The 22,587-nt window shown below is 37.9% G+C and overlaps 1 protein-coding gene across 1 annotated transcript; it reads right to left on the bottom strand.

The window, feature by feature from the left end:
* Nucleotides 1–16,890: 16,890 nt before the first annotated feature.
* Nucleotides 16,891–21,299, bottom strand: LOC149220791 (uncharacterized). Its single transcript, XM_089384903.1, has 4 exons — nt 20,966–21,299; nt 18,191–19,360; nt 17,867–18,021; nt 16,891–17,703 (listed from the first exon to the last, which is right to left on the bottom strand). The coding sequence occupies exons 2-4, from the start codon at nt 19,191–19,193 to the stop codon at nt 17,368–17,370; spliced, it is 1,494 nt and encodes a 497-aa protein (XP_089241029.1). The 5' UTR covers nt 19,194–19,360; nt 20,966–21,299; the 3' UTR covers nt 16,891–17,367.
* Between the last annotated feature and the right edge of the window lie 1,288 nt (nt 21,300–22,587).

Genomic DNA, 22,587 nt, shown 5'->3' with positions numbered 1-22,587 from the left:
ATCCCATATGAAACTCGCGTACAACCAACAATCTCTAAACCATACAAGATTCAACAGTAAGATGATGCATCAACTACCCCCAGCTTTTGTCTGAGATATTCAAAGGTCTCCTTGGGCAGTGGTTTGGTGAGAATATCAGCAACTTGTTCCTTAGAGGGAACATACTTTAATTTGACCTTTTGTTCAAGCACTTGTTCTCGGAGAAAATGATACTTGATCGGTATGTGCTTAGTCTTTGAATGCATGACAGGATTCTTTGAAATACTGATTGCACTTGTATTATCACAGAAAATGGAGATAGGTGGAGTACAAGTGATTTGCATATCATGCATTGTTTGCATCATCCAAAGGAGTTGAGTGCAGCAAGATGCAGCAACTACATATTCTGCTTCAGCTGTAGATAATGCAATAGAACTTTGTTTCTTGCTGAACCAAGATACTAATCTAGGACCCATGAAGAATGCACCACCACTAGTGCTTTTTCTGTCATCCACACTTCCTGCCCAATCTGCATCTATATATGCATGAAGTGTGAGATCTGTACCTCTAGGATACCATAAGCCATAGTTTTGAGTTCCTTGAAGATACTTGAAAATTCTCTTGACTGCCTGAAGATGAGTTTCCTTTGGATTTGCCTGAAACCTTCCAACTATTCCCACTGCATGCATAATTTCTGGTCGAGTACCTGTTAGATAAAGCAGACTACCAATCATGGATCTATAGGTTGGTTGATGTACTGCTGCTGATTCATCATTTGCGCTGAGGTTGCATCCTATCACCATAGGGGTATATACTAGTTTCGAATCCTCCATCCCATATTTCTTCAAGATCTGCTCGAGATACTTGGTTTGTGATAGAAAAATGCCATCTTTGTTTTGTTGGACTTGTAAACCAAGGAAATATGTGAGCTCACCAAGCATGGACATTTCAAACTCTTTCTGCATCACCAAGGCAAAATTTTGACTCATGTCTTCTTCATTGCTACCAAAGATGATATCATCAACATACACAACAAGTATTAACAACTTATCATTGTCAATTTTTATATATAGATTGCTATCAGTTGATCCTTTTATAAAACCTTGTTGATGGAGGTACTTATCCAACCGATAATACCACGCCCTTAGAGCTTGTTTAAGGCCATAGAGATCCTTTTTGAGTCTGCATACAAGTTTTGGATCATTTCCAAGAATAAACCCATCTAGTTGTTCAATATATACTTCTTCATCCAAGTCTCCATTCAGGAAAGCAGACTTCACGTCCATTTGAAATACTTTGAACTTCTGAAAGCTAGAAAGGGCAAGGAACATCCTTATGGCCTCTAGTCTGGCAACTGGTGCAAAATTTTCTTCAAAGTCTATGCCTTCCTGTTGCGCATACCCTTTGCAAACAAGTTTGGCCTTGTTTATAATCACATCTCCATTCTCATTCAGCTTAATTTTGAATATCCATTTTGTTCCTATGACATTTTTATCTTTTGGTCTAGGAACCAACTCCCAAGTGTTATTCTTTTCGATCTGTTCAAGTTCTTCCTCCATTGCTTTTACCCAGCATTCATCTTTGCATGCCTCTCTTACATTTTGTGGTTTAGTGGAGGAGAGCAATGCTAGATAGCTTGAAGCTTCAGAAATGGTTCTTCTTGTTTGTACACCTGCCTCCTTTTGCCCCAAAATTTGAGATTCTGGATGATTCTTCTGAACGTACCTGGATGGAGTCTTTTCTTCTATCCTTATCTGTTCTTTTGGTGCCTCATGGGTTTCTTCTTCATCATGAATCTGATTTGATGTTGATGGATAGTCCTCATCATCTTCGAAATCTTTAGATTTTACCTGCCTAGGAGTGTTTCCTTCTTCATCAACCACTACATCAATACTTTCAACAATTTTTCCCAGTCTTTTATTGTAACACTTGTATGATTTGCTGTGGGGAGAGTAACCAAGGAGAATGCCTTCATATGCTCTAGGTTCAAACTTGCCAAGATTTTCATCAGTCTTCTTGATGTAGCATTTGCTTCCAAAAATTTTGAAGTATTTTATCGTGGGAGTCTTACCATACCAAAGTTCATGAGGAGTCTGAGTGTTGTTTACTCGGATATTTGTCTTGTTGAGAATAGTAACTGCAACAAATGCGGCTTCACCCTAGAAGGTTGTGGGAGTTTCAGACTCATCAAGCATAGCACAAGCCATTTGTTGAACCGTTCTGTTCATCCTTTCCACTACTCCATTTTGCTGAGGAGTCCTAGCAGTAGAGAATTCCCTTCTTATTCCATGTTCTTCACAAAAATCGAAAAATTCATTTGAGGTAAATTCTCCTCCTTGATCAGACCTGAGGCATTTGATTTTGTGATCTGATTCGTTCTCCACCAAGGCTTTGAATGATTTGAATTTTTCGAAAGCTTCATCTTTATGCTTCATAAGTCCTATCCAACACATCTTAGAAAAGTCATCAATGAATAATATAAAATATTCTTCTCCTCGAGGTGATCTTTTCCTAGATGGACCACATACATTAGTATGGACAAGTTCAAGTGGCCTGCTAGCTGATCCTTCCTTCTCAGGGAAATTAGTTCTGGTTTTCTTACCAAATTGACATGATTTGCATATTGTATTGTCTGGAATTCTGATGTCAGGTAGATCACGAACTGCCTGATATTTGCATGCTTTCCTTATCTGTGAGAAGCTTAGATGCCCCAATCTTCTGTGCCATAGCTAGTGTTCATCATTCTTGCTTAGATAGCATTGTTGTTGTCCTCCCTTGAGTATATATAAATTATTTGGAGTTCTTATGCCTTTGATCACTGTTTCTCCTGTATCAAGCTCACAAACAATGCATCCATTTGATTGAAATATTACTTCATTTCCTTGATCACACATTTGAATGACACTTAATAAATTATGCTTCAAGCCATCAACATACATAACATTTCCAGCCTTGACCTTTTCTTTCAAAAGAACAGAACCTTTACCTTTTATGAGTGCAGGGGTGTCATTTCCAAATGAGACCTTCTTTTCCTTTTCTAAGGCACTATATGACTAAAGTTTATCTTTATCACCTGTCGTATGTTTTGAGAATCCATATGTTTTGAGCATCCACTATCGATGTACCACTGATTTTCCTGTCCTTCTGCATATAAGGCTATCCCACATCTTTCTGGTTGCAATTCTTTCTTTTTCCATGTTTTGGGAACCAATGAAACTTGCTCCTTCTGAGTTGTTTGCCGAAACCTGCTCCTGCATTCAGAATCTTCATGACCGAAATTGTTACAAATAGAACATTCTACTTCATTCTCAAGAGCAGCAAAGTTATTGTAGGTCCTGTTCATGGTCCCAGTCATACTCCTTTGTTTTTGAGCTTCTCTAGTCATGATTGTCTTGTAGGCAACACATTGAGCTGCTTTGTGACCAAAGTTATGACAAGAGAAACATTGGCCATTGAAGAAGCTCCTGCGATTATCAAATCTACCAACCAAATGATTGTAGTTTCTATCCATTCTTGAGGCAAATTGAGAATGATTTACCTGTGGTTGGTTGTAGCTTTTGTTCATCCTTGAAGTAGATTGCCCCCGATTTACCTGGTAGTCTTTGTTCATTCTTGAGGTAAATTGTCCCTGACTTACGTGGTGATCAACATTATGCTTTTGCTGAGGATTATTAACCTGTTCACTTCTCCTTGCAGCTTCAAGATAACTTTTGGAAGTAGATGGCTTCTGTGCTTGAGATGTTTCTTTGGTATACCCAAGACCTGTCTTGATTAGAGGAGAATGATGCACTTTGATAATCTCATCTAAAGTTTCAGATCCTTTAGCAAATCTAAAATTAAGAGCTTTCGTTTTCTCAATGTCCTTTCTAAGCCCCACAATTTCACATCCTAACTTTTCATTGTGTTTCTCCATTTCAACAAGTTGGGAAGTTAGAGTATCTATGATCATATTTTTCTCTTCTAAGCAAATTTTGAGTTTAGAAATTTCTTCATAAAGAATTTCTTCATTTATAGCATCCAAGAAATCATCATCTTCAAAAGCCATCAAAATTCTATAATCATTACCTTGTTCATATTCATCGCTATTTGAAAGTCCATCACTGTCTTCATGTGTGTAATAACTCTTCTTACTTATATTCTGTCTTTTGTTCCATCTAACTGGTTCCTTACCTTTGTCAAGCTTCTCTTTATGAGGACACTTGGAAGCATAGTGACCGACTCTTCCACAAGCAAAATATTTGAAAGGGATCTTACCTCTGAATCTTCCAGAACCTCGTTGAAGGTTCTTGACAAAATTTGACACTTCCTCTTCTTCTTACATATGTCCTGAGTCATTGTAATATCTTTTTCTCAAGGCTTTGAATGCAACTTCTCTCCTGTCTGATGGTCCACCTTTTCTCATTTCGTAAGCAGTTAGGATTTTGTGCAACTGTGACATGGTAAGGCTCTATAGATTCTGCTTTTCTTCTATGGCAGAAACTTTTGAATCAAACTTAGGAGACAAAGATCTTAGAACTTTTTCAACCAAAACAACTTCTTTTATTTCTTCACCCAAGTTTTTCATACAATTAACAATCTCATCTATGCGAAGGAAATAGTTAGCCACGCTTTCATCATTGTACATTCTGAGATTTTCATACTGAATTCTGAGAGTTTGAAGTTTTGCTCGTTTTACCTGATCATCTCCTTCATAGCTTAGAACGATCTTGTCCCATATTTCTTTTGCAGTTTTGAGCTGCATAACCTTGACGAATTCTGATTGAGATAGACTCCCTAATAGGGTATTGATAGCCTTTGCATTTGTTTCATACTGCCTTTTACCAGCCGTATCTGTAGGAGTTGCTGAAGGAAATGTGTATCCTGTTTCCACAATATCCCAAACTTTTGTACCAAGAGATTGAAGATAGGCAGTGATTCTTACCTTCCAATAGACAAAGTTGCTCCCATCGAAAATTGGTGGCCTGATTGATGCTTCCTTTTCGTAGTTGCTCATGATGATAGATCTTCCTTCAAGTGATCAAGCTTCTCCTGAAGGACCTGCTCTGATACCAATTGTTGAAAATAATACTGAGAGGGGGGGGTGAATCAGTATTATCAAATTCTTTTTCAATTTATACAAAGATTTGCAGATCTGACTAATGAAACTTGTGTATACCTTCCAGACTTATAATTTAATTTATTCTTTAGATGTTGATCATTAATCTGTGTGTCAGAACCATATAACAGTAAGCAGGAACAGAAAAGTAGAGCAGACAATCACACAAAAGAACACAAGATATAAGGTGGAAACCCAATGTGGGTGAAAACCACCTGCTGCAATATGTCTCTATCTTCTTTCAATTAGAAACTTCTTTTTACAATGATTTTGTACTGGTGCAGTCTTATACCAGTACGCAGGCTTCAACCTGCAGAAGGCTACAACCTTCTCTCATTCTCCAGCTTCTCCTGGAAGGGAGCTACAACCCCCTTAGCTCTTGTACTAGCTGAGGTACTAGTACGTAGGTGCTAACCTACAGAAGGCTTCAACCTTCTCTTTTCTTCCAGGGACCACGTTTCATAAATTTTCAGACTGGATCCATGAACATCAATCAAACATCAAGTAGATCTGCAATCAACCAACTTCCTTGTACAAGTACTGAATCAACCAATAACTTCTCAGAACACAGTACCAGTAACCAGACACCAATTCAAAACCTTAAACACTGCAGTAATAGACAAAAGGAACTAAAACATATTTCAAGAAAAGTTCGCTACTTCACCAATAGAAACTTGCATACATACACAGATATGTCAAAACGAACTTGCGTGTATACGCAATATTCACTTGCTTAACCTGTGGGTATCCGCGCCTCCACTGTGTCGAACCTGTGGGTATCCGCGCCTCTGCTGTGTCTAACCTGCGGGTATCTGTGCCTCTGCTGTGTCGAACTTGCAGAATACGCGCCTGTGTTGTGTCGAATCTGCGGGTACTCGCGTCTCTCCTATGTCGATCCTGCGGAAAACACGCATGCGCTGTGTTAAACCCATGTATATCCGCGCCTCTGCTGTGTCGAACCTGCGGGTATATGCGCCTGCACTGTGCTGGACCTGTGGGTATAGATAACTTATCCCTTTTCTTAATTAGACCCAGATTATCAAATTTACAGATCTGATCATGCGCCAAAGAGATCTCGACCCATCAGTAGATCTTAACCATATTGTAATGCTCAGGTTCCTCCTTGATTCAGGTCCAGCTATAACTCACCAATCGATCACCAGTATTTCAGATCTTGCTCTTCTTAAGATATTCAACGCATCAGTCTACAAAAGCCAAATGATCTCCTTTCCTTTTTATAGTCTAGGCCTTACTCAAACCATGGTCCAAAACCATAGAGATCCAATACTAGGGACCCAATACCTGGGTTCAATACTTTAGATACAAAACCACGAACCAAATCCATAGGTTCAAAAATGTCGGACTAAATACCATGTACCAACCATAAGATTTCCCACGTGAGCGTGCTTTTCTCTGCATGAAAGTGCGTGTACTATACGTACGCACTTTTTGTTCGATACACCTACATATATGTACGCACCTTTTGTTCGGTGCACCTGCGTATGTACGCGGCTTTGTGAAAAGGAACATGCGGGTGTCTCATTTTCTACCATTGTGAGAGCCTGAACTGTGATCTGCGATTTGAGTGAGTTGCCATCAAGGACAACAGTTATGTCATCGAGCCAAACCTGTGCCAAACCTGTGTCATAATGCCAACAAAAATTCCTTTGGATGTACAAATGAGGGGTATTTATAGCCAAGGGTAAAACTGGCCCTTGTGACTGTTCGACTTCCCTCATGACTATTTGACTTACATGACTCATCAACTTTACATGACTCTTCAGATTTACATTACATTGGTCTCTTGGACTTCCATGTTACATTACATTGGTTACAACAGTATGGCCCATAGTAGTGATGTGGCTGAGATGACTCATGACATGACTCGACACAACAGAGCTGTTATGTTCATGCTGTTAGTGGTGTTCATTTCAAGCTGTAGTGCTGTTGAGTGATGGATGTGCTCTTGGTGTATCATAGCTTCATCTCCACATGGAAAAGTGTGAGGAGTCTCTGATGGTCTTGTTGTTCACTTGATTTTGCACGTGCATGTATCTCCTTCGCTCGTACTTGGCATGCTCCATGTGTTCATTCATTCATGAACAAGTCTCCTTGCATGTGCTCCTTGTTCATCCCGTTTGTCGTCACACCATGTCTCATCCATGTACCTATATCTGCAATCATTCATGAAGAGACGACATCAAATCCATAAATCTCCTAGCCTACCATGATGCATTGTTTTTCACTTTGTGGATGTAGGTGACCGGGAGAGAGGACAAGGCTATGAAACTGCACATATCACATTTCAAGCCGAGATGTGGGCTTTGGGCACTGTCCATGAAAATTGCGTAGAGGTTATTGGGAGGCTAAGATGGGTAATTTAGATTGGCAATGACTGCGTACGGGATCTGGCTTGACTGGAGGGCAAATCTGCGCAATTTTTCCATGGAGACAGTGCAGGCAACAGAGGGAGACTAACAATGAAAAATACATAATTTCTCCAGGGAGGTTGGCAACGAGTTGAAGGAGGATGCTAGAAAAACTATGTAGAGCTGGGAGGATGGCCTGTAGACATCCCTACATAGTTTCTGGGCTGAGTGGAATGCTAATCAATTGGGAGACTACCCATGAAAACTATGAAGTTTTAAAGAGGAGCAATAGGCCAGCTGACACGGTGACTGGCTGGAAAAACTGTGTGATTTTTTAGGGTAGTACAGTGATAGGAAATGGGTGTCTATATGACATGTTTGCGCAGTTTCTTCAATCAACGGAAGTGGGCATGCTTTGTCAGATTCTGCACAATTTTTTAGAGGAGTGAGGCTCGGGGTCATTGCCTAGTCAAACTCTCCGGTTGACCAGCTAGAGGCTTGGTGGTTTTGCTTGCGGGCAGTGCAGATTTAGATGGCTTGCTGAGAAACTTTTGCATAGTTTTGGGTGACAGTCAGTCTGGTCGATTCCAGGATTCCGCAGTGCAGATTTCCTAGGAGGCAGCCTTAATATCTATGGAATTCTGGACAGCAGTACATGTTCACTAAGGTCTGAAACTATGCAGTGCAATTCAGCGGAGGTCCAGCTGTTGAGGTTGGTTCAGTTGACATAACTTTAGTAAAATGACTAAGTGTGTGAACGAGTGACTTCGTACATGGATGACCTTGCGAACACACACTCAACATGACTTGATGACAAGACACCTTGAACCATCAAGACAACATACACTTAGTGTGACTGACCGACGGGTGTGAGCGATAAGCGTGACACTTGTGATAGATCGTTGAATGAACGCGACAACACTTGTGAAAAATTTCATACAATTCCATGTGTGAGTGTGGTAGATGTTTATAAAGCGAATACAACATGTACACATGAAGAAAAACTTTATGCATAACTAGAACATGGTTGCAAGCATGACATTGTGACCAACATGCTTAAAGATGTCCGGTGAATGGTCAAGCGAGGAGGGTGAAAAGACTCGACACGAGCTCATGGGATGAGCCTGAGTATTTGCAAACATCAAGGAAAAACCAAAGGAAGTCTTCAAAATTGGATGCATGCCAAAATTATGGAGGGTGTTATTGTCACTACAACACTTGGCGACACACTGGTTGAATTCCAGCTTCTTTGTTTTGGTCCATTGACAACACAGGGCCTTGGTCTTTCAGGAGTATTGAATCACTATGCGGGTTACTTCAGCTTCCCCATTTACCCCATGGATAGACATGGTCCACCTTTTTCCAACTCAGTCAAACACAACAACAAGTTTCAGCTTGATCACAGTGTTTCGAAACCGGATAGGGTAGTTTGGCTCGCGAGTTAAAAAATTTCAGAGTGTAAGTTTTCATCTCTGGTGTTTCTCCGCTACCAGCAGACCTGGAAAATACCTCAGTGGATTCGTGCAGGAACACACACATTTCTCCACTACCAGCGAGCCTGGTCAATACCCCGATGGAGTTGCATGCTTCACCTCTCTGTGCAGGAAGCCTTTCTCTTTTTTCGCCTTTGTAATTTTTTTTAAAAGAGGACTTTGCATATGAACTTATTTATTTTTGGAGTGGAAGAGGGATCCTGACTTATTGAGAGCAGAAGAGGTTGTTCCTTAAGAGAATCATGTAAGACCTTTGACATAGGTTTGCTCATTTAGATTTTCCTCTTCTCTGTTTCTACTAGTTGGATGAGCTTGAACACGGAGTAGAAGGCTAAGTACAGGCATGAGGTTTCCTAGTGTGGAAACAGGTCCATGGTTGGACCCAATGTTCCCTTGTAGACACATCGTATTTTTTTTCAAGACTTCATCGGCCGAAGGTTATAACCAAGCATAAGGAAGGCAGATGGAAGACTGGCCAAGTGCTACATTGTCACAAGACTCTTTAGGTCTCAACCTCATACTCATTCAAAATCCATAACTCAGTAGAGGGAAACACTTATTTACAAAACCAAAAATAGCATGACACTAAGCAAACAAAACAAAATGAAACAAAAATAGTAAGCAAAGCGAAAAAAACAACAAGTAGTAAACAAACTATGTACATGGCATGGGGCGCGACCCCGACTTACTGAAAGTAATGTTTGAGATCTTGGTCGTTGACATGAAGGTTGTCAATCCTCCCATCAAGTGATTTTAGATGGTATGTGTGTGGCTCAATTTTCTCGTGGACCAGTATCAGACTATTAGGGTTCACTACCAGAACCTGGTGGTATCCCGAAAGATCATTAAGCAAAGACAACATTCCTACTCTAGATACTACGTGTAACATAGGTTCCAATGATGGCACGGGGTAGTTGTTTTTGTTCCAAGAGCAATTCAAGTTTTGGAAATCAATGCATAAGCGAATTTCCCCAGATTTCTTATGTACAGAACTTAAATTAGAAACCCATGTAAAATAACGAACTCTATAAGTGATCCGAGCATCCAACAACTTAGTCAATTCTTTTTGTATAAGGGGTTCAAGTGATAGATGTATTTTACTTAGTTTTTGCTACAATGGCTTGACTCCTTTTATTGGAATCCCATGTTGGATTATTCGTGTGTCATATGTACTCAGGTCATCATATTCCCATGCGGAAACATCCTGTATTGTTTGAACAAGTGGACAAAAACTTGTTGCTCCTGCGGTGTGCAGCACGTACTAAGACTAATGAACTTCAGATCATGGTCTGTTCCTAGGTTGATCTATTAGTTCATCATGGTGGAACTATGGGTTTTGCCTATTTCTTTACCCTTGAAAGTGGTTATGCAAGTCATAGAGTCCGTTGAGAGAAACCACACCCTTGGGGATGTGGTTGCCTTTCTTATCATCAGTTGCAACTTGCAGGGACTGCTGTTATTATCTTCATCAGTCGATGCATCCTTGAAGGCATCAACATTGTTCATGAAGTGCAGTATCTGTTGATCATCATCAAAAGTGCATAGATTAGTTATATTATTAGGGATATAAGGTTTATACAAAATTTCAATGGTAAATCTATCCCTAAGTAGTGACATGCTAGCAGCTACGTTTTCTAATGTATCGGCAGTTGCATTACATGTTCTTGGCGCAACAATGATATTGAACGCTTGGAAGTTAGAGATTAGAGATTGTTTGTGCACTCAAATGCCAAGAAACTCGAGACCAAGTGTTTCATGTGCTTTGGGTCAATCAAGACACACCCAGCTCCAGAGCCATCCTTTGTCTTTGATCCATCAAAATACATGGTCCATAGCTCATCTATACATGGACTGTTCAACTTGCTTGTACTGTTTTTATTGCTACTAATGTTACAATGTGTTGTACATGTTTCATTTCCATCAGTTGGGTAAGGAAGGAGACCCAACTGCGTGTCTAGTGGGGTTGGACCTAGCTGTGCAAGATAAAACCCAACATTGTTTCCAAGAGGTAGTTGCCAAACATGAGCTCTGCGAAGACCAATGATTCGTTCTCACCATTGATCGGAGTGATGTTGTGCCTCATATATCTCTTGGATAACACCCAGATCTGATTTCTTTTCCCTGGTATGGAAGCCACAAGTGTGACAAGTCTGTACCAAAGTACCCGTTCAAATTTAATTAATAAGGACATAAAATATTAATATTTACAATATAACAAGATTATCAACCATGAATATTATATCTCATTTTACTATGGATATTATTACAATTCATGAGCTAATACCATGGCTTATCAATACCACATGCCCAAAAACCATAAATAACATTTTTCAAATTAAAACTTAATACTACAATAAAATTATAATATAATAAGATTCTTAACTATGGATATTCACCGCCATTTTACCATGGATATTATTAGCTTGTAAATAGCTTTTGTTACAATACCATAGGCCAGTACCATAAATATTAATATTTACAATATAAAAAATTATGAACCATAAATATTATGTCTCATTTTACTATGGATATTATTACAATTCATGGGCCAATACCATGGCTTATCAATACCACATACCCAAAAACCATAAATAACATTATTCAAATTAAAACTTAATGCTTAAAATAAACTTACAATATAACAAGATTCTTAACTATGGATATTCACCACCATTTTACCATGGATATTATTAACTTGTAAATAGACTTTGTTACAATACCATAGGCTAGTACCATGGCTTATCAAGAGCACCTTCCCAAAAATCATAACTCATTCAAAATCAAAATATTTTATTTTAATTTTTTTATAACATGTTTTAAATTAAATTTAAAAGAAAAAAATGTATGGGGAGATGTTGTAGTGATGTAAATTTTTGTAAACATTTACATGTAGGCTCAATTAAAAAATAATAAAGGTTAAAAGTAATTTTCAAATGGACTTGGTGCATTGATAGAGGCAGGTGCTGCAAGTCGAAAATCGAAGGACCGGGCATGTGTGTTTAGGGTACGATCGAAGGGAGTTGAGAGAGCACACTACATCAGTGAAATGAGTGTTTAGGGTACGACCGAAGGGAGTTGAGAGAGCACACTACATCAGTGAAATGATCAGTATATCTTGTTCAAGATAGATTGGTTGTCGAAGTGACCGACACTAAACCCTAGTTGTATATCTATGTATTAGTGGATGTATGAGGGCCATTATCACTGGTATGAGAGCTCTAGGCTGTTGAATCATCAGTTTGATTAATATAACGAAGTTGGATTGTATAAATTTGTTAAAAGTTGTGTATATTTTGTATAGTGGTAGATTTACTAGTATTTATTATTTCGCTTTGCAAAGTAGTCTTGTTGTGATACTTGGATTGGTAGCATCTGTGATTTAAGATTATATCCTAGACTCCAATATTATGGAAAAACAAAATGGTATCAGAGATATTTCGAAGGGTTGGTGAATCAGAGTGTGCACAACGAAGCAACTTAGAGGGAGCTGAGATTGTTTAGAGCATGGAGCAAAGGGTTTAGTATATGGGAGATGTGTGTATGTAAGTAAGTAATGTAATGTAAGTCTGTCAACATTTTTACATATCACATTAAAATATATAACATATAAATAGTAGTTTATAGGGGAGATGTGTGTAATGTAATGTAAATTTGTAACATTTTTACATATCACATTAAAACATATAACATATAAATAGTAGTTATAAATTAAGGTCCATTTTATCTTATAAATTAAAATAATAATTTCATAACTATATTTAGATTTAATTAATAAGGACATAAAATATTAATATTTACAATATAACAAGATTCTAAACCATCAATATTATATCTCATTTTACTATGGATATTATTACCATTCATGGGCCAATACCATGGCTTATCAATACCACATCTCCAAAAACCATAAATAACATTTTTCAAATTAAAACTTAATACTTGCAAAACATCTTCCCAAAAACCATAACACATTCAACATCAAAATATTTTATTTTAATTTTATTTTATAACATATTTTAAATTAAATCTAAATGCAAAAAGATATGGGGAAATGTTGTAGTGGCGTTAATGTAGACTCAATTAAAAAATAATAAAATGGTTAAAATTAATTGCATGGAGAGACACTCTCCAACCAGTAGTTGTAGATATGTATTACAATTCATGGGCCAATACCATGGCTTATCAATACCACATCCCCAAAAACCATAAATAACATTTTTCAAATTAAAACTTAATACTTACAAAAGACTTTCCCAAAAGCAATAACTCATTCAAAATCAAAATATTTTATTTTAATTTTATTTTATAACATATTTTAAATTAAATCTAAAAACAAAAAGATATGGGGAAATGTTGTAATGGCGTAAATGTTACATATAGGCTCAACTAAAAAATAATAAAATGGTTAAAAGTAATTGCATGGAGAGACACTCTCCAGCTGAGTAGTTGTAGATATGTACTTATGTACTATGTAGAGATGTTGTAATGTTCTATAAACATTTTGACTTGGTCAAATTAAAATTAAAATAAAATATTAATAATGATAATTATCAATAAAACATTTTGACTTGTCAAATTACATAAAACTAAAATTATATATATATATATATATATATATATATATATATATATAGCCTAGATCCATCTTAACTCTGGATCTATCAAGTGTCAAGAGGGATTTGGTAGACCCAAAGTTAAGATGGATCTAGGTTTGACACTCATTGGCCATGAAATGATCCTCATAGATCCAACCTAGGATTATATGTTGATGGTGTGGTTGGTTTCATCTCCAGTGAAGCCATGAGCCAATTAGCTTCATAATTTGTTCAAATTATTTTCCTGTCAAATGCCTCATCTGCTACACACTATCCCTATGCATACCTCTAAGGTGACTTCAAATATGGCCCATACCATCAAAGAATCCTCAACAACCTAGAAGCAAGAAGAAGAATAAATTGAAAACTTCCTTCAAAAAATACATAAGGGGATCAACAACCCTAATCCAACACAGATGGGAACTGGAAAAAAAGAAAAGAAATAGGTTTCATTACATTGGTGAAAAAGACCATCTTACTCATGAGTTGTTGCAGATGGATAAGATCCATCACTACTTTGCTTCGTAGAATGCTAGCCAATAACTTTTTTTTTTGACAATTCCATTCCTTTCCAACAAAAAAAGAAAAAGAAGTTAGTTTCACAAGAAGGAGAAAAAAAAAGATAAGTAATCCCTATACAAGAAAATCATCAACAAATAATATGTGCATGTGCAAGAGTAATAATATGTGCATGTGCAAGAGGTGGTGTAGTTAGGTAATCCCTATACTAGAAAATCATCAACAAATAATATGTGCATGTGCAAGAGAATGAATGTTTTTTAAGGACCCACTGATCACAACTCGTCCCAAATGGACTATTCTGTTGGAGATAGTGTTGTTCTCTCCAAAGGGTGTTTTTCGTCAATCAACCCATAAACCCAAACGCAAGGGATTCCCATAATTGTAATATTGCGAAGGACTTGGTTAAAGCACCATGTGCCATGTCTCTTTTGAAGGTTTTCCAAACTTTCCCAATATAGCACAGAGCCTGGTTGATCATGATTGAAATGCTAAATCCCTTGGATCTGACTCTCATTATGTTTGTCATAAGCTCAAGTTAGTTTGAATTTTAAGCATAAGCTAAGTTAGTTTCATGCCTATCATGTTTGGTTCTTGACTTGCATATCTCAATGACTCTCATTATGTTTGTCATAATGAGAGTCATTGAGGTGGTGTAGTTAGGTAATCCCTATACTAGAAAATCATCAACAAATAATATGTGCATGTGCAAGAGAATGATTGTTTTTTTAAGGACCCACTGATCACAACCCGTCCCAAATGGACTATTCTGTTGGAGATAGTGTTGTTCCCTCCAAAGGGTGTTTTTCGTCAATCAACCCATAAACCCAAACGCAAGGGATTCCCATAATTGTAATATTGCGAAGGACTTGGTTAAAGCACCATGTGCCATGTCTCTTTTGAAGGTTTTCCAAACTTTCCCAATATAGCACAGAGCCTGGTTGATAATGATTGAAATGCTAAATCCCTTGGATATGACTCTCATTATGTTTGTCATAAGCTCAAGTTAGTTTGAATTTTAAGCTAAGCTAAGTTACTTTCATGCCTATCATGTTTGGTTTTTGACTTGCATATCTCAATGACTGGTTTGTCATAAGTTCAAGTTAACATGGTTTTTGACTTGCATATCTCAATGACTGGTTTGTCATAAGTTCAAGTTAGTTTGATTTTTAAGCATAGGCTAAGTTAGTTTCATGCCTATCATGTTTGGTGTTTGACTTCCACTTAGACCTTTGTCATAATCGTACATGTTTGGTGTGTGTTTTTAAACATAGGCTAAGTTAGTTTCATGCTTATCATGTTTGGTGTTTGACTTGCATATCTCAATGATATCCACTTAGACCTTTGTCATAATCGTACATGTTTGGTGTTTGACTTGGATATCTCAATGAGATCCACTTAGTCTAGGAACTTACATACATTATTCCCCTCTCGCCATATTGTTAATTGTTACACTAAGCATGCATGCACAAAAGATTTGCAATTACATAATTTCAAGTCATAAGCAAAAAGATGAAAAATTCATAGGTCGTTACAAAATCATCTTGCCCAGCGGCTTTGAGAACATGGCCACATTGCTAGAAATATTTTCATTCGTTATCTTCACATCATGACCTTTCCATATTGTGTTTCAATGGCTTGCTTTACTACCGGTGAACAATGTAGAACCAAAGTTGGAAGCTATGGTCAATACCCAGCATAACAAAATGATAAAAAGGAGGTTTCTAGGTTTAGGCTACATGCCATAGATAGCCAAAACATTCTGACTAATAACAAATTTGACCAAAGATATTCGATAAAACTGTTTTGGAAAAGGTTTTACAAGAAATCCTTGGATGATGCAACGACCCATATAAAACAAAAATGAGTTGTCGCAGTCAAGATACAACAAACCCAACAGGTTTTACAAGAAATCCTTGGATGATGCAACGACCCATATAAAACAGAAATGAGTTTTCGCAGTCAAGATACAACAAACCCAACAAAATATGCATGTAAGATACAACAAACCCAGCAAAATATGCATGTAGTAGCTGGATCATTAATTCTGCATGGGAATGGATATGGATTTGGATCCATCGGAGTTTTTGAACAGTTAAGAAACGAATACAGAAACGACATGTCAAAAATATAAATATTAAAAAACAATACAAACCAATTCAGATCTCTCCATATATTTTGTTTTAAGTTGCTCTCACAAATTCAGAAATGCAGACTAGCAAGATAAGTTTAGGTCTCTATGTTCTAGGATTCTGTTAAACAAAAATAGTAGTTATTTTTGGATGTCATCCACCAGCTTGGCGTTTTCAGCAATCAAAAAGCAAATCCTCCGGCACTTCCAAATTGAATTGAAAACATATCCCGAGAGAACCCATGCCAAAAGGTGCATCCCGTAACTTAACATGATATCATGTGATTCATTGCAAATAACATAACAAAGGCAGCTTAAATTCATGGCTCCAAATTGAAATTGAAATTGAAAGCATATCTTGAGAGGATTCAGTTCTGCCGGAGGTGGAACCGTTAATTTAACGACATATAATTCACATCTCAAACAGCATAACAAAGCCAACTTAAATTAAAAGACATTATGACTATTGCCATAACCGGATATTGAATTATCGCACTGATACATGGCATCAAACTCATAGGATGAAAGTGAAATACATTAATGATTGGAAATTATCTTACAGCAAGAAAATTGCTAGTCGTAGAATATACATTTTCAGTAAGCAGCATGTAACCCTGTACACTCTTCCCACTCAACATTATATTTAAAAGTGGAAATTTTCCCACCTAAACTGAATAGTATACAGGTGATCGGGCAGCAAAACACAGAGTAGATGACACATTTGCTAATCCTGCAGCGTCATATCTGTGCAAGCTTTCAGATTATGGTATCATTGGGGATTATGCAAGGACCAAAAGGAAAGTTGCAATATTATGGAAGAAGCTTCCCCACAAAGTCAGTTGACAAAGGCAGTGCCATGTAAAATCAAAATCACAAGAGGGTGCAACATCAAGGAGCATAGGCAGTTCTGAGGATTTCTAAACCAAGGGTGAATGCAACTTGGTTGCCACGCAGTACATAAACTCTACTTATTTGCACCTTTTCCTAATCAGTTGCTTTGTCTATAAATTGATAAATATAGGATCAAATGACATTGTGCATAAACTTAATTGAGAAAATCAGGCACTCCACTTTGCCTTCTTCCTGATTCAGAGAAACACAACCGGGATTTAGAATGCCAGTCACGGTTGAAATCCACAGTTGAGATGAGCTGATTACCATAAAATGTGTCAGGTCACTATTAATGTCAAGAAGCATTGTAACCGGACTCTGTAAGTGCGGGAAGTCTTTTCTGCACTATGGCCAGTTGGGTTTTACAATCATCATCAGCTGACCGAAGTGACTGAATCATTCTCTGGATCTTCTCTTCTTCCTGGCAGCGTTGAGCTACTCCCAAGTATTCTTGAATTTCATGTGGAAGCAACCCTGACAACAAATATGGAAAATGTTGCGAGTGAGATAATTCCATCACACTGAAACAACTATCCAGTAAGGATTCTTGTTCTTTAGTGCCCAATTCTGCAGCCTCCAGGAGAGGAAGTAGATTCTGCTCCTCTTCTTGAAAGTGTTCCATACAGTGAGCCTGCCACACATCATTGCACAGTGAGGCAGTGCTACAGATACAAGATGCAACTAGACCAGATAATGACTAAAGCTGAGGTTCAAAAACAAAAATAAATAGTGCAATCCTATAGCCAAGAACACACCTAGCCACAGAATAAAGATTTAACGTAAGAGAGAAACACCTGTAATGTCCTTAGCTTCACAGAAAGCCTAAGTAGAGCTTGACTACGATCTGGGCTACTAGCTTCCAGAACTGTTAATGTTTTCAACCTTTCACGGATGCCATTCATTAGTGGAAAATCTCGTGCATGTTCATCATTTGCAACTTCAGTAATACCTGCAAAAAATTTCAAGAAATAGTTGTCATGTGACAGCTTCATTCTCAGGATGATTCATGTTTATTTTTTTTCCATAGCAAACTGTTTGTTACCGAATCATTGAAATATATATCAATACCTATAATGAAAGGACAACAGCAAACAATGTCAGGCAACTCTAATATTTACCTCTCTCGGCCCTTTCCAGAGCAGGGAAAACAATTCTCTCTTCCATTTGAGCATGTTCCTGCATCAAATCCACAAGCTGTGCGTAGTTTTTTGCCAACTTTTTTATTTGCATGGAAATACTTCCCTTAGCAGGATCTATAACCTTAAACCCTTCTTTCTTGGACACAGCTAATTCATCTGCAGAGCGAACGATCTTCTCCATGTGGCACAAAATGCTCTTATGTTGCAGAACTGTCAATGTCACGAGTGAAGGGGGTGCCCTTTCAGCCAAGGTTTTGGAAATAGAACTCACTAGCAAGTCCATGTCAATTTGAATAGGGCGATAAAAGGGAAAGGCCAGCATTTGTCTGCGATAATTCTGCAGATGAGAATGCACTGGACTGATTTCAATTCCTCTGAAATATTGCAATGGGACTGCCAGATAAAGAAATGGGATAAGATATACATCTGCCATACTAAAAACATTACCAAAGAAATAGGGTCCCCTGTTACTGTATTCCATAATTCCCCCATTCAATCTTGCAAATGATGTTTCAAGTTTCCTATGTAGTTCCTGCCGTGCCAGTGGATTACTGTCATAAAGAAGTTCTAGTACTAATGGTGAGAAAATATCCCGAATATAAACCACCCAGTCTAAAGTTATATCAGCCATGGGTCCCTCTGGAACCAGAGGTGGATTCGAAAACTTTTCTTCAATGTACTGCAAAATGGCATCAGAAGACCCAAAAATCGTGTCCAACCCATACTGAAGGATTGGCAACTTTACATCTGGTCTTATGGAAGCAAGCAATTCCAACTTCTTGTCTCTCACATCATCGTCAGAAGTTAGCCACACAACATGCACATCAACACCTTTACACTGCAAAGCAATTGAAATACGTGATGTAAACGGACATAATTCAGATCCAAACAACCTAACCAAAGGTTGGCCTTTTGCAATCTGGGAGGGGGCAGCTGCAATAACGCCATCAGTTGGAATTTGCTTTGTAAAACAGGAACCCATCTCAGACCAGTCTGGGATCTGATGGAAATTGTATGGGAATCAGGATTGGAGATAATGTGCCAGAGTTAGTGAAACAGACTGAGGCCACAGTAGTCTTTCAACTATGAAAGTTTATTATAGCAGTAGTGCCGACATTCTGAAACTAGGAACAACACCCTTGGACAAAGCTGCATCCCAATTCAAAGCAAAAGGTTAAATAGCTACAAACGATAAACTCAAGCTGCTCGAATCGTTAAATAAAATTTACTTTTCGTTAGAAAAATGTTCAGGCCTCATGTAACATAGTCTAAAATTGGGTGAAATGTTCAATAAATTTTACTTTTAATTAAAGAAAAATGCTTGAATCCCAGTCTAAAAATTAAGTCTAAACAGAGACATATCAATTAAGTCTATAAGAAGAAACCTATCAACTATCAAATGTGTGGGTAAAAGAAAGTAAACCGTGGGCGGTAGGTTAGTTGGTCAGTGTGAGATTTACTATAGGTTTGCTCACAGTTAGTAGACCACCATGGATGGTAGTCGGTAGGTTAGGTGGTCAGTTTGTGATTTACTATGGGTTTACTCACAGGTAGTGGAACACCATGGATGGTAGAGTAGTTGGTAGACAATCACGGATGGTAGAGCAGTTGCTTTTATGGAATTTAATCCGTATTGAATTACTTTGCAACCTACTTTTCCTGTAAGTTTCTTTGTAGCACGCACATCAGTCGTCTCCCTCGTATATATCGAATTGTGAAAAAAAACAAATTCCTTTGAAAATAAAATGACACAGCGAAAAATGAACAGACAGCACTCCATGAACAGATAGAACATTCAATGAGGAAAGAATTTTATAAAAAGAAAGTTTGATACTAAAAACCCTACATAACTATGACAACAGAAACCTTAAACTCAATGGACAACAAAACCAGCAACTACATCAATGAATCTAGAGAAACAGAAAATAACGTCAATGAAAACCAAGCTATCAGAGGTTGAAAGGTAGTTGATTTCTAAAAAAAATCATGAAGAAAGGATCTATTAATCCCTAGGAACGAACAAGAGAGAGTGAATAAAATTCTAGACATCGCAATTTAAAAAAATTACCGAAATTCACCAACAAAACTAAAATAGACTCAAACTACAACTCAGCAGAAGGATTGGCCTCGCAAGGGGAAAAGAGAAGGCAAATCTACAAAGCACGGAAATAAGTCCATAATACCACAGACTATTACCAGAAATCTGAAGGTGCTGGTGCGGGCGAAGAATAAAACTAAACATGCGCAGTGAAATATAATCAAGATACCCGAGGGTCACCATAAATGACCTTAACATGGTTAAGTAAAAACAAGATAAGAAACATATTTAAATGCTGAAAAAAACATATCAATCGTTAGAGCTGAAAAACTGCGAGAATTCATAACATCGAGCATTAAACCTGAATTCATGAGGAAAATAGTAACAATCTATAGCGAAAAACAAGCAGAAACTTCCAATAACCATCATGAGGCCATCAAGCAGAGAATGAAATAGAAACACACGAAAATGATCCGAATGCCGCCGTATACAAACCAAAGTGCTGCAAAATTCATCATGATCTCGGAAGTTAAAACAAAATTAAGAAGGCAAAAACCACGAAGCCAAGGAGGAATAAGAATTGCATCACAGACACATACGAAATGACCAAAAAGAACCAAAATGGAGCGAAATCCGATGAAAATCCGTCAAACTGCATCAAAATGGAGTCAAAACCCAGGGCAGAAACTGCAGAATTCGAAAGAAAAACGGCTTACCTGTCTTGGATAAACCAAAATATGAACAGCTAAAACAATCCGATCGCAGCTCTGGCAATCTATTCGCGATCTAGAGGGCTAAAGAAAAGGGCTTATTCGTTTGTAAACCTTCAAATTTTGTTAATGCCTTCACCCTCCCAATGCCTTCACCCTCCTCGTCTCTGTACACTCCACCGCCATTTACCAGTAATTGGCGAGGATTTCAAGGTAAGAGGATCCATCGTAATCATAATCCCGGCTGACTGTGTCTAAGCCGGCGATCAATCTCTCACAATGGCACGATCAAACAACCTACACGACAGTAACAATACTGAAACGGCCCCGTCTTGTTCCACGATCCTCCATATTTGGTCATGTTGAGCTGTGATGTTTATGCCCACACACGTTGCCGTGCATATTCGAAAATCGTGGATGATGACAAATGTTGATAGGCCCACCAGATTCAGCTGCAGAGCCCATAACCAGTATTCACCGCATACTCCGCATAGTTAGCCCTTTTTAACTATACATTTACTATTTACAATTTTAACCAACGTCAATATCCAATCACAAAAAACCTACTTAACCTCGTTTTTATACACGAATGTGTTCAACCGTTATCCTGATGCCCTTCTATATTTGGAATGCATTGTATAGTTCAAGTCGCTAAACTAACGACAGACACCGTAAAAATATCAGACGTCGCCGACCTGGAACGGGAGGCACGAGTTGAGGTTAAAATAGAAAAATCAAAATGTAATCCACGCCGGTCTTCTAGATTGCAGACAAAGCTAGCCCCGCAAGCGTCCACGGCCAACTCAATACCGACCATTAACACGTGGCAGCACGCGCTTTGAGACTGCCTATAGTATAGCACGGTAGTCGTGGCGTGCACATCATTAAGGCCGTTGATGATTCTTTTTCCATGATTTTTTCCTTTCCTTTTCTCTGGATATGACTTTCTTGACCATGGTCATGGCCATCTATGGATGGGTTTCGGTTTCGAAACCCTTAGAGCTAAGGTATCTGGTAGGACCTATCAACTTTCCGACAATCAAATCATTTGTCATTTGATGTTGCAAACCATTTGATTTTAAACCAGGGGAACGGCACCTTTTGACCGAAAATACAGACCCCACTCATTTGTCATTTGATGTTGCAAGCCTTTTGATTTTAAATCAGGAGAACGGCATATTTAGACTAAGAAACAAACCCCACTAACCAATAAAACAAAAAATAAGACCTGCCATGATTGGATTATGTTATCCCAACATCTGGTAATTTTACTTTCTTCTGACCTATTGCATGATGTAATTCTACAGTCTTAAATTTAAAATTGCAGCAGGGAGGGGTTTGAGACAGTGATTTAAAGGGCATCCACATACTGCGCTGAAGGTTATTGGATAGAGCAAGGGACAAGTACAGTGGAAAGGTTGCGCTTATCTTAATGTTTTCAAGTGTAAAATGTTGCAGAGTGTTCCGCTAATTTCAGACAGTACATTGGAAGGTATCTGATAAAAAGTTGACAGGACATGCATGGTTTATTGAATTTTTTAATTACAATTTATTTTTTATAAAATTGCAATTTCAACCGTTCATAACCGTTCCAGAGATTTTTGAATAACAAATCTTTTCGAAAATTT

This window comes from Pinus tabuliformis, chromosome Q (genome assembly GCF_031772625.1).
Source record: "Pinus tabuliformis cultivar Carrire ecotype Pingquan chromosome Q, CPIR1, whole genome shotgun sequence".
Lineage (NCBI taxonomy): Eukaryota > Viridiplantae > Streptophyta > Pinopsida > Pinales > Pinaceae > Pinus > Pinus tabuliformis.
This window is presented reverse-complemented; position numbering and strand designations above follow the sequence as displayed.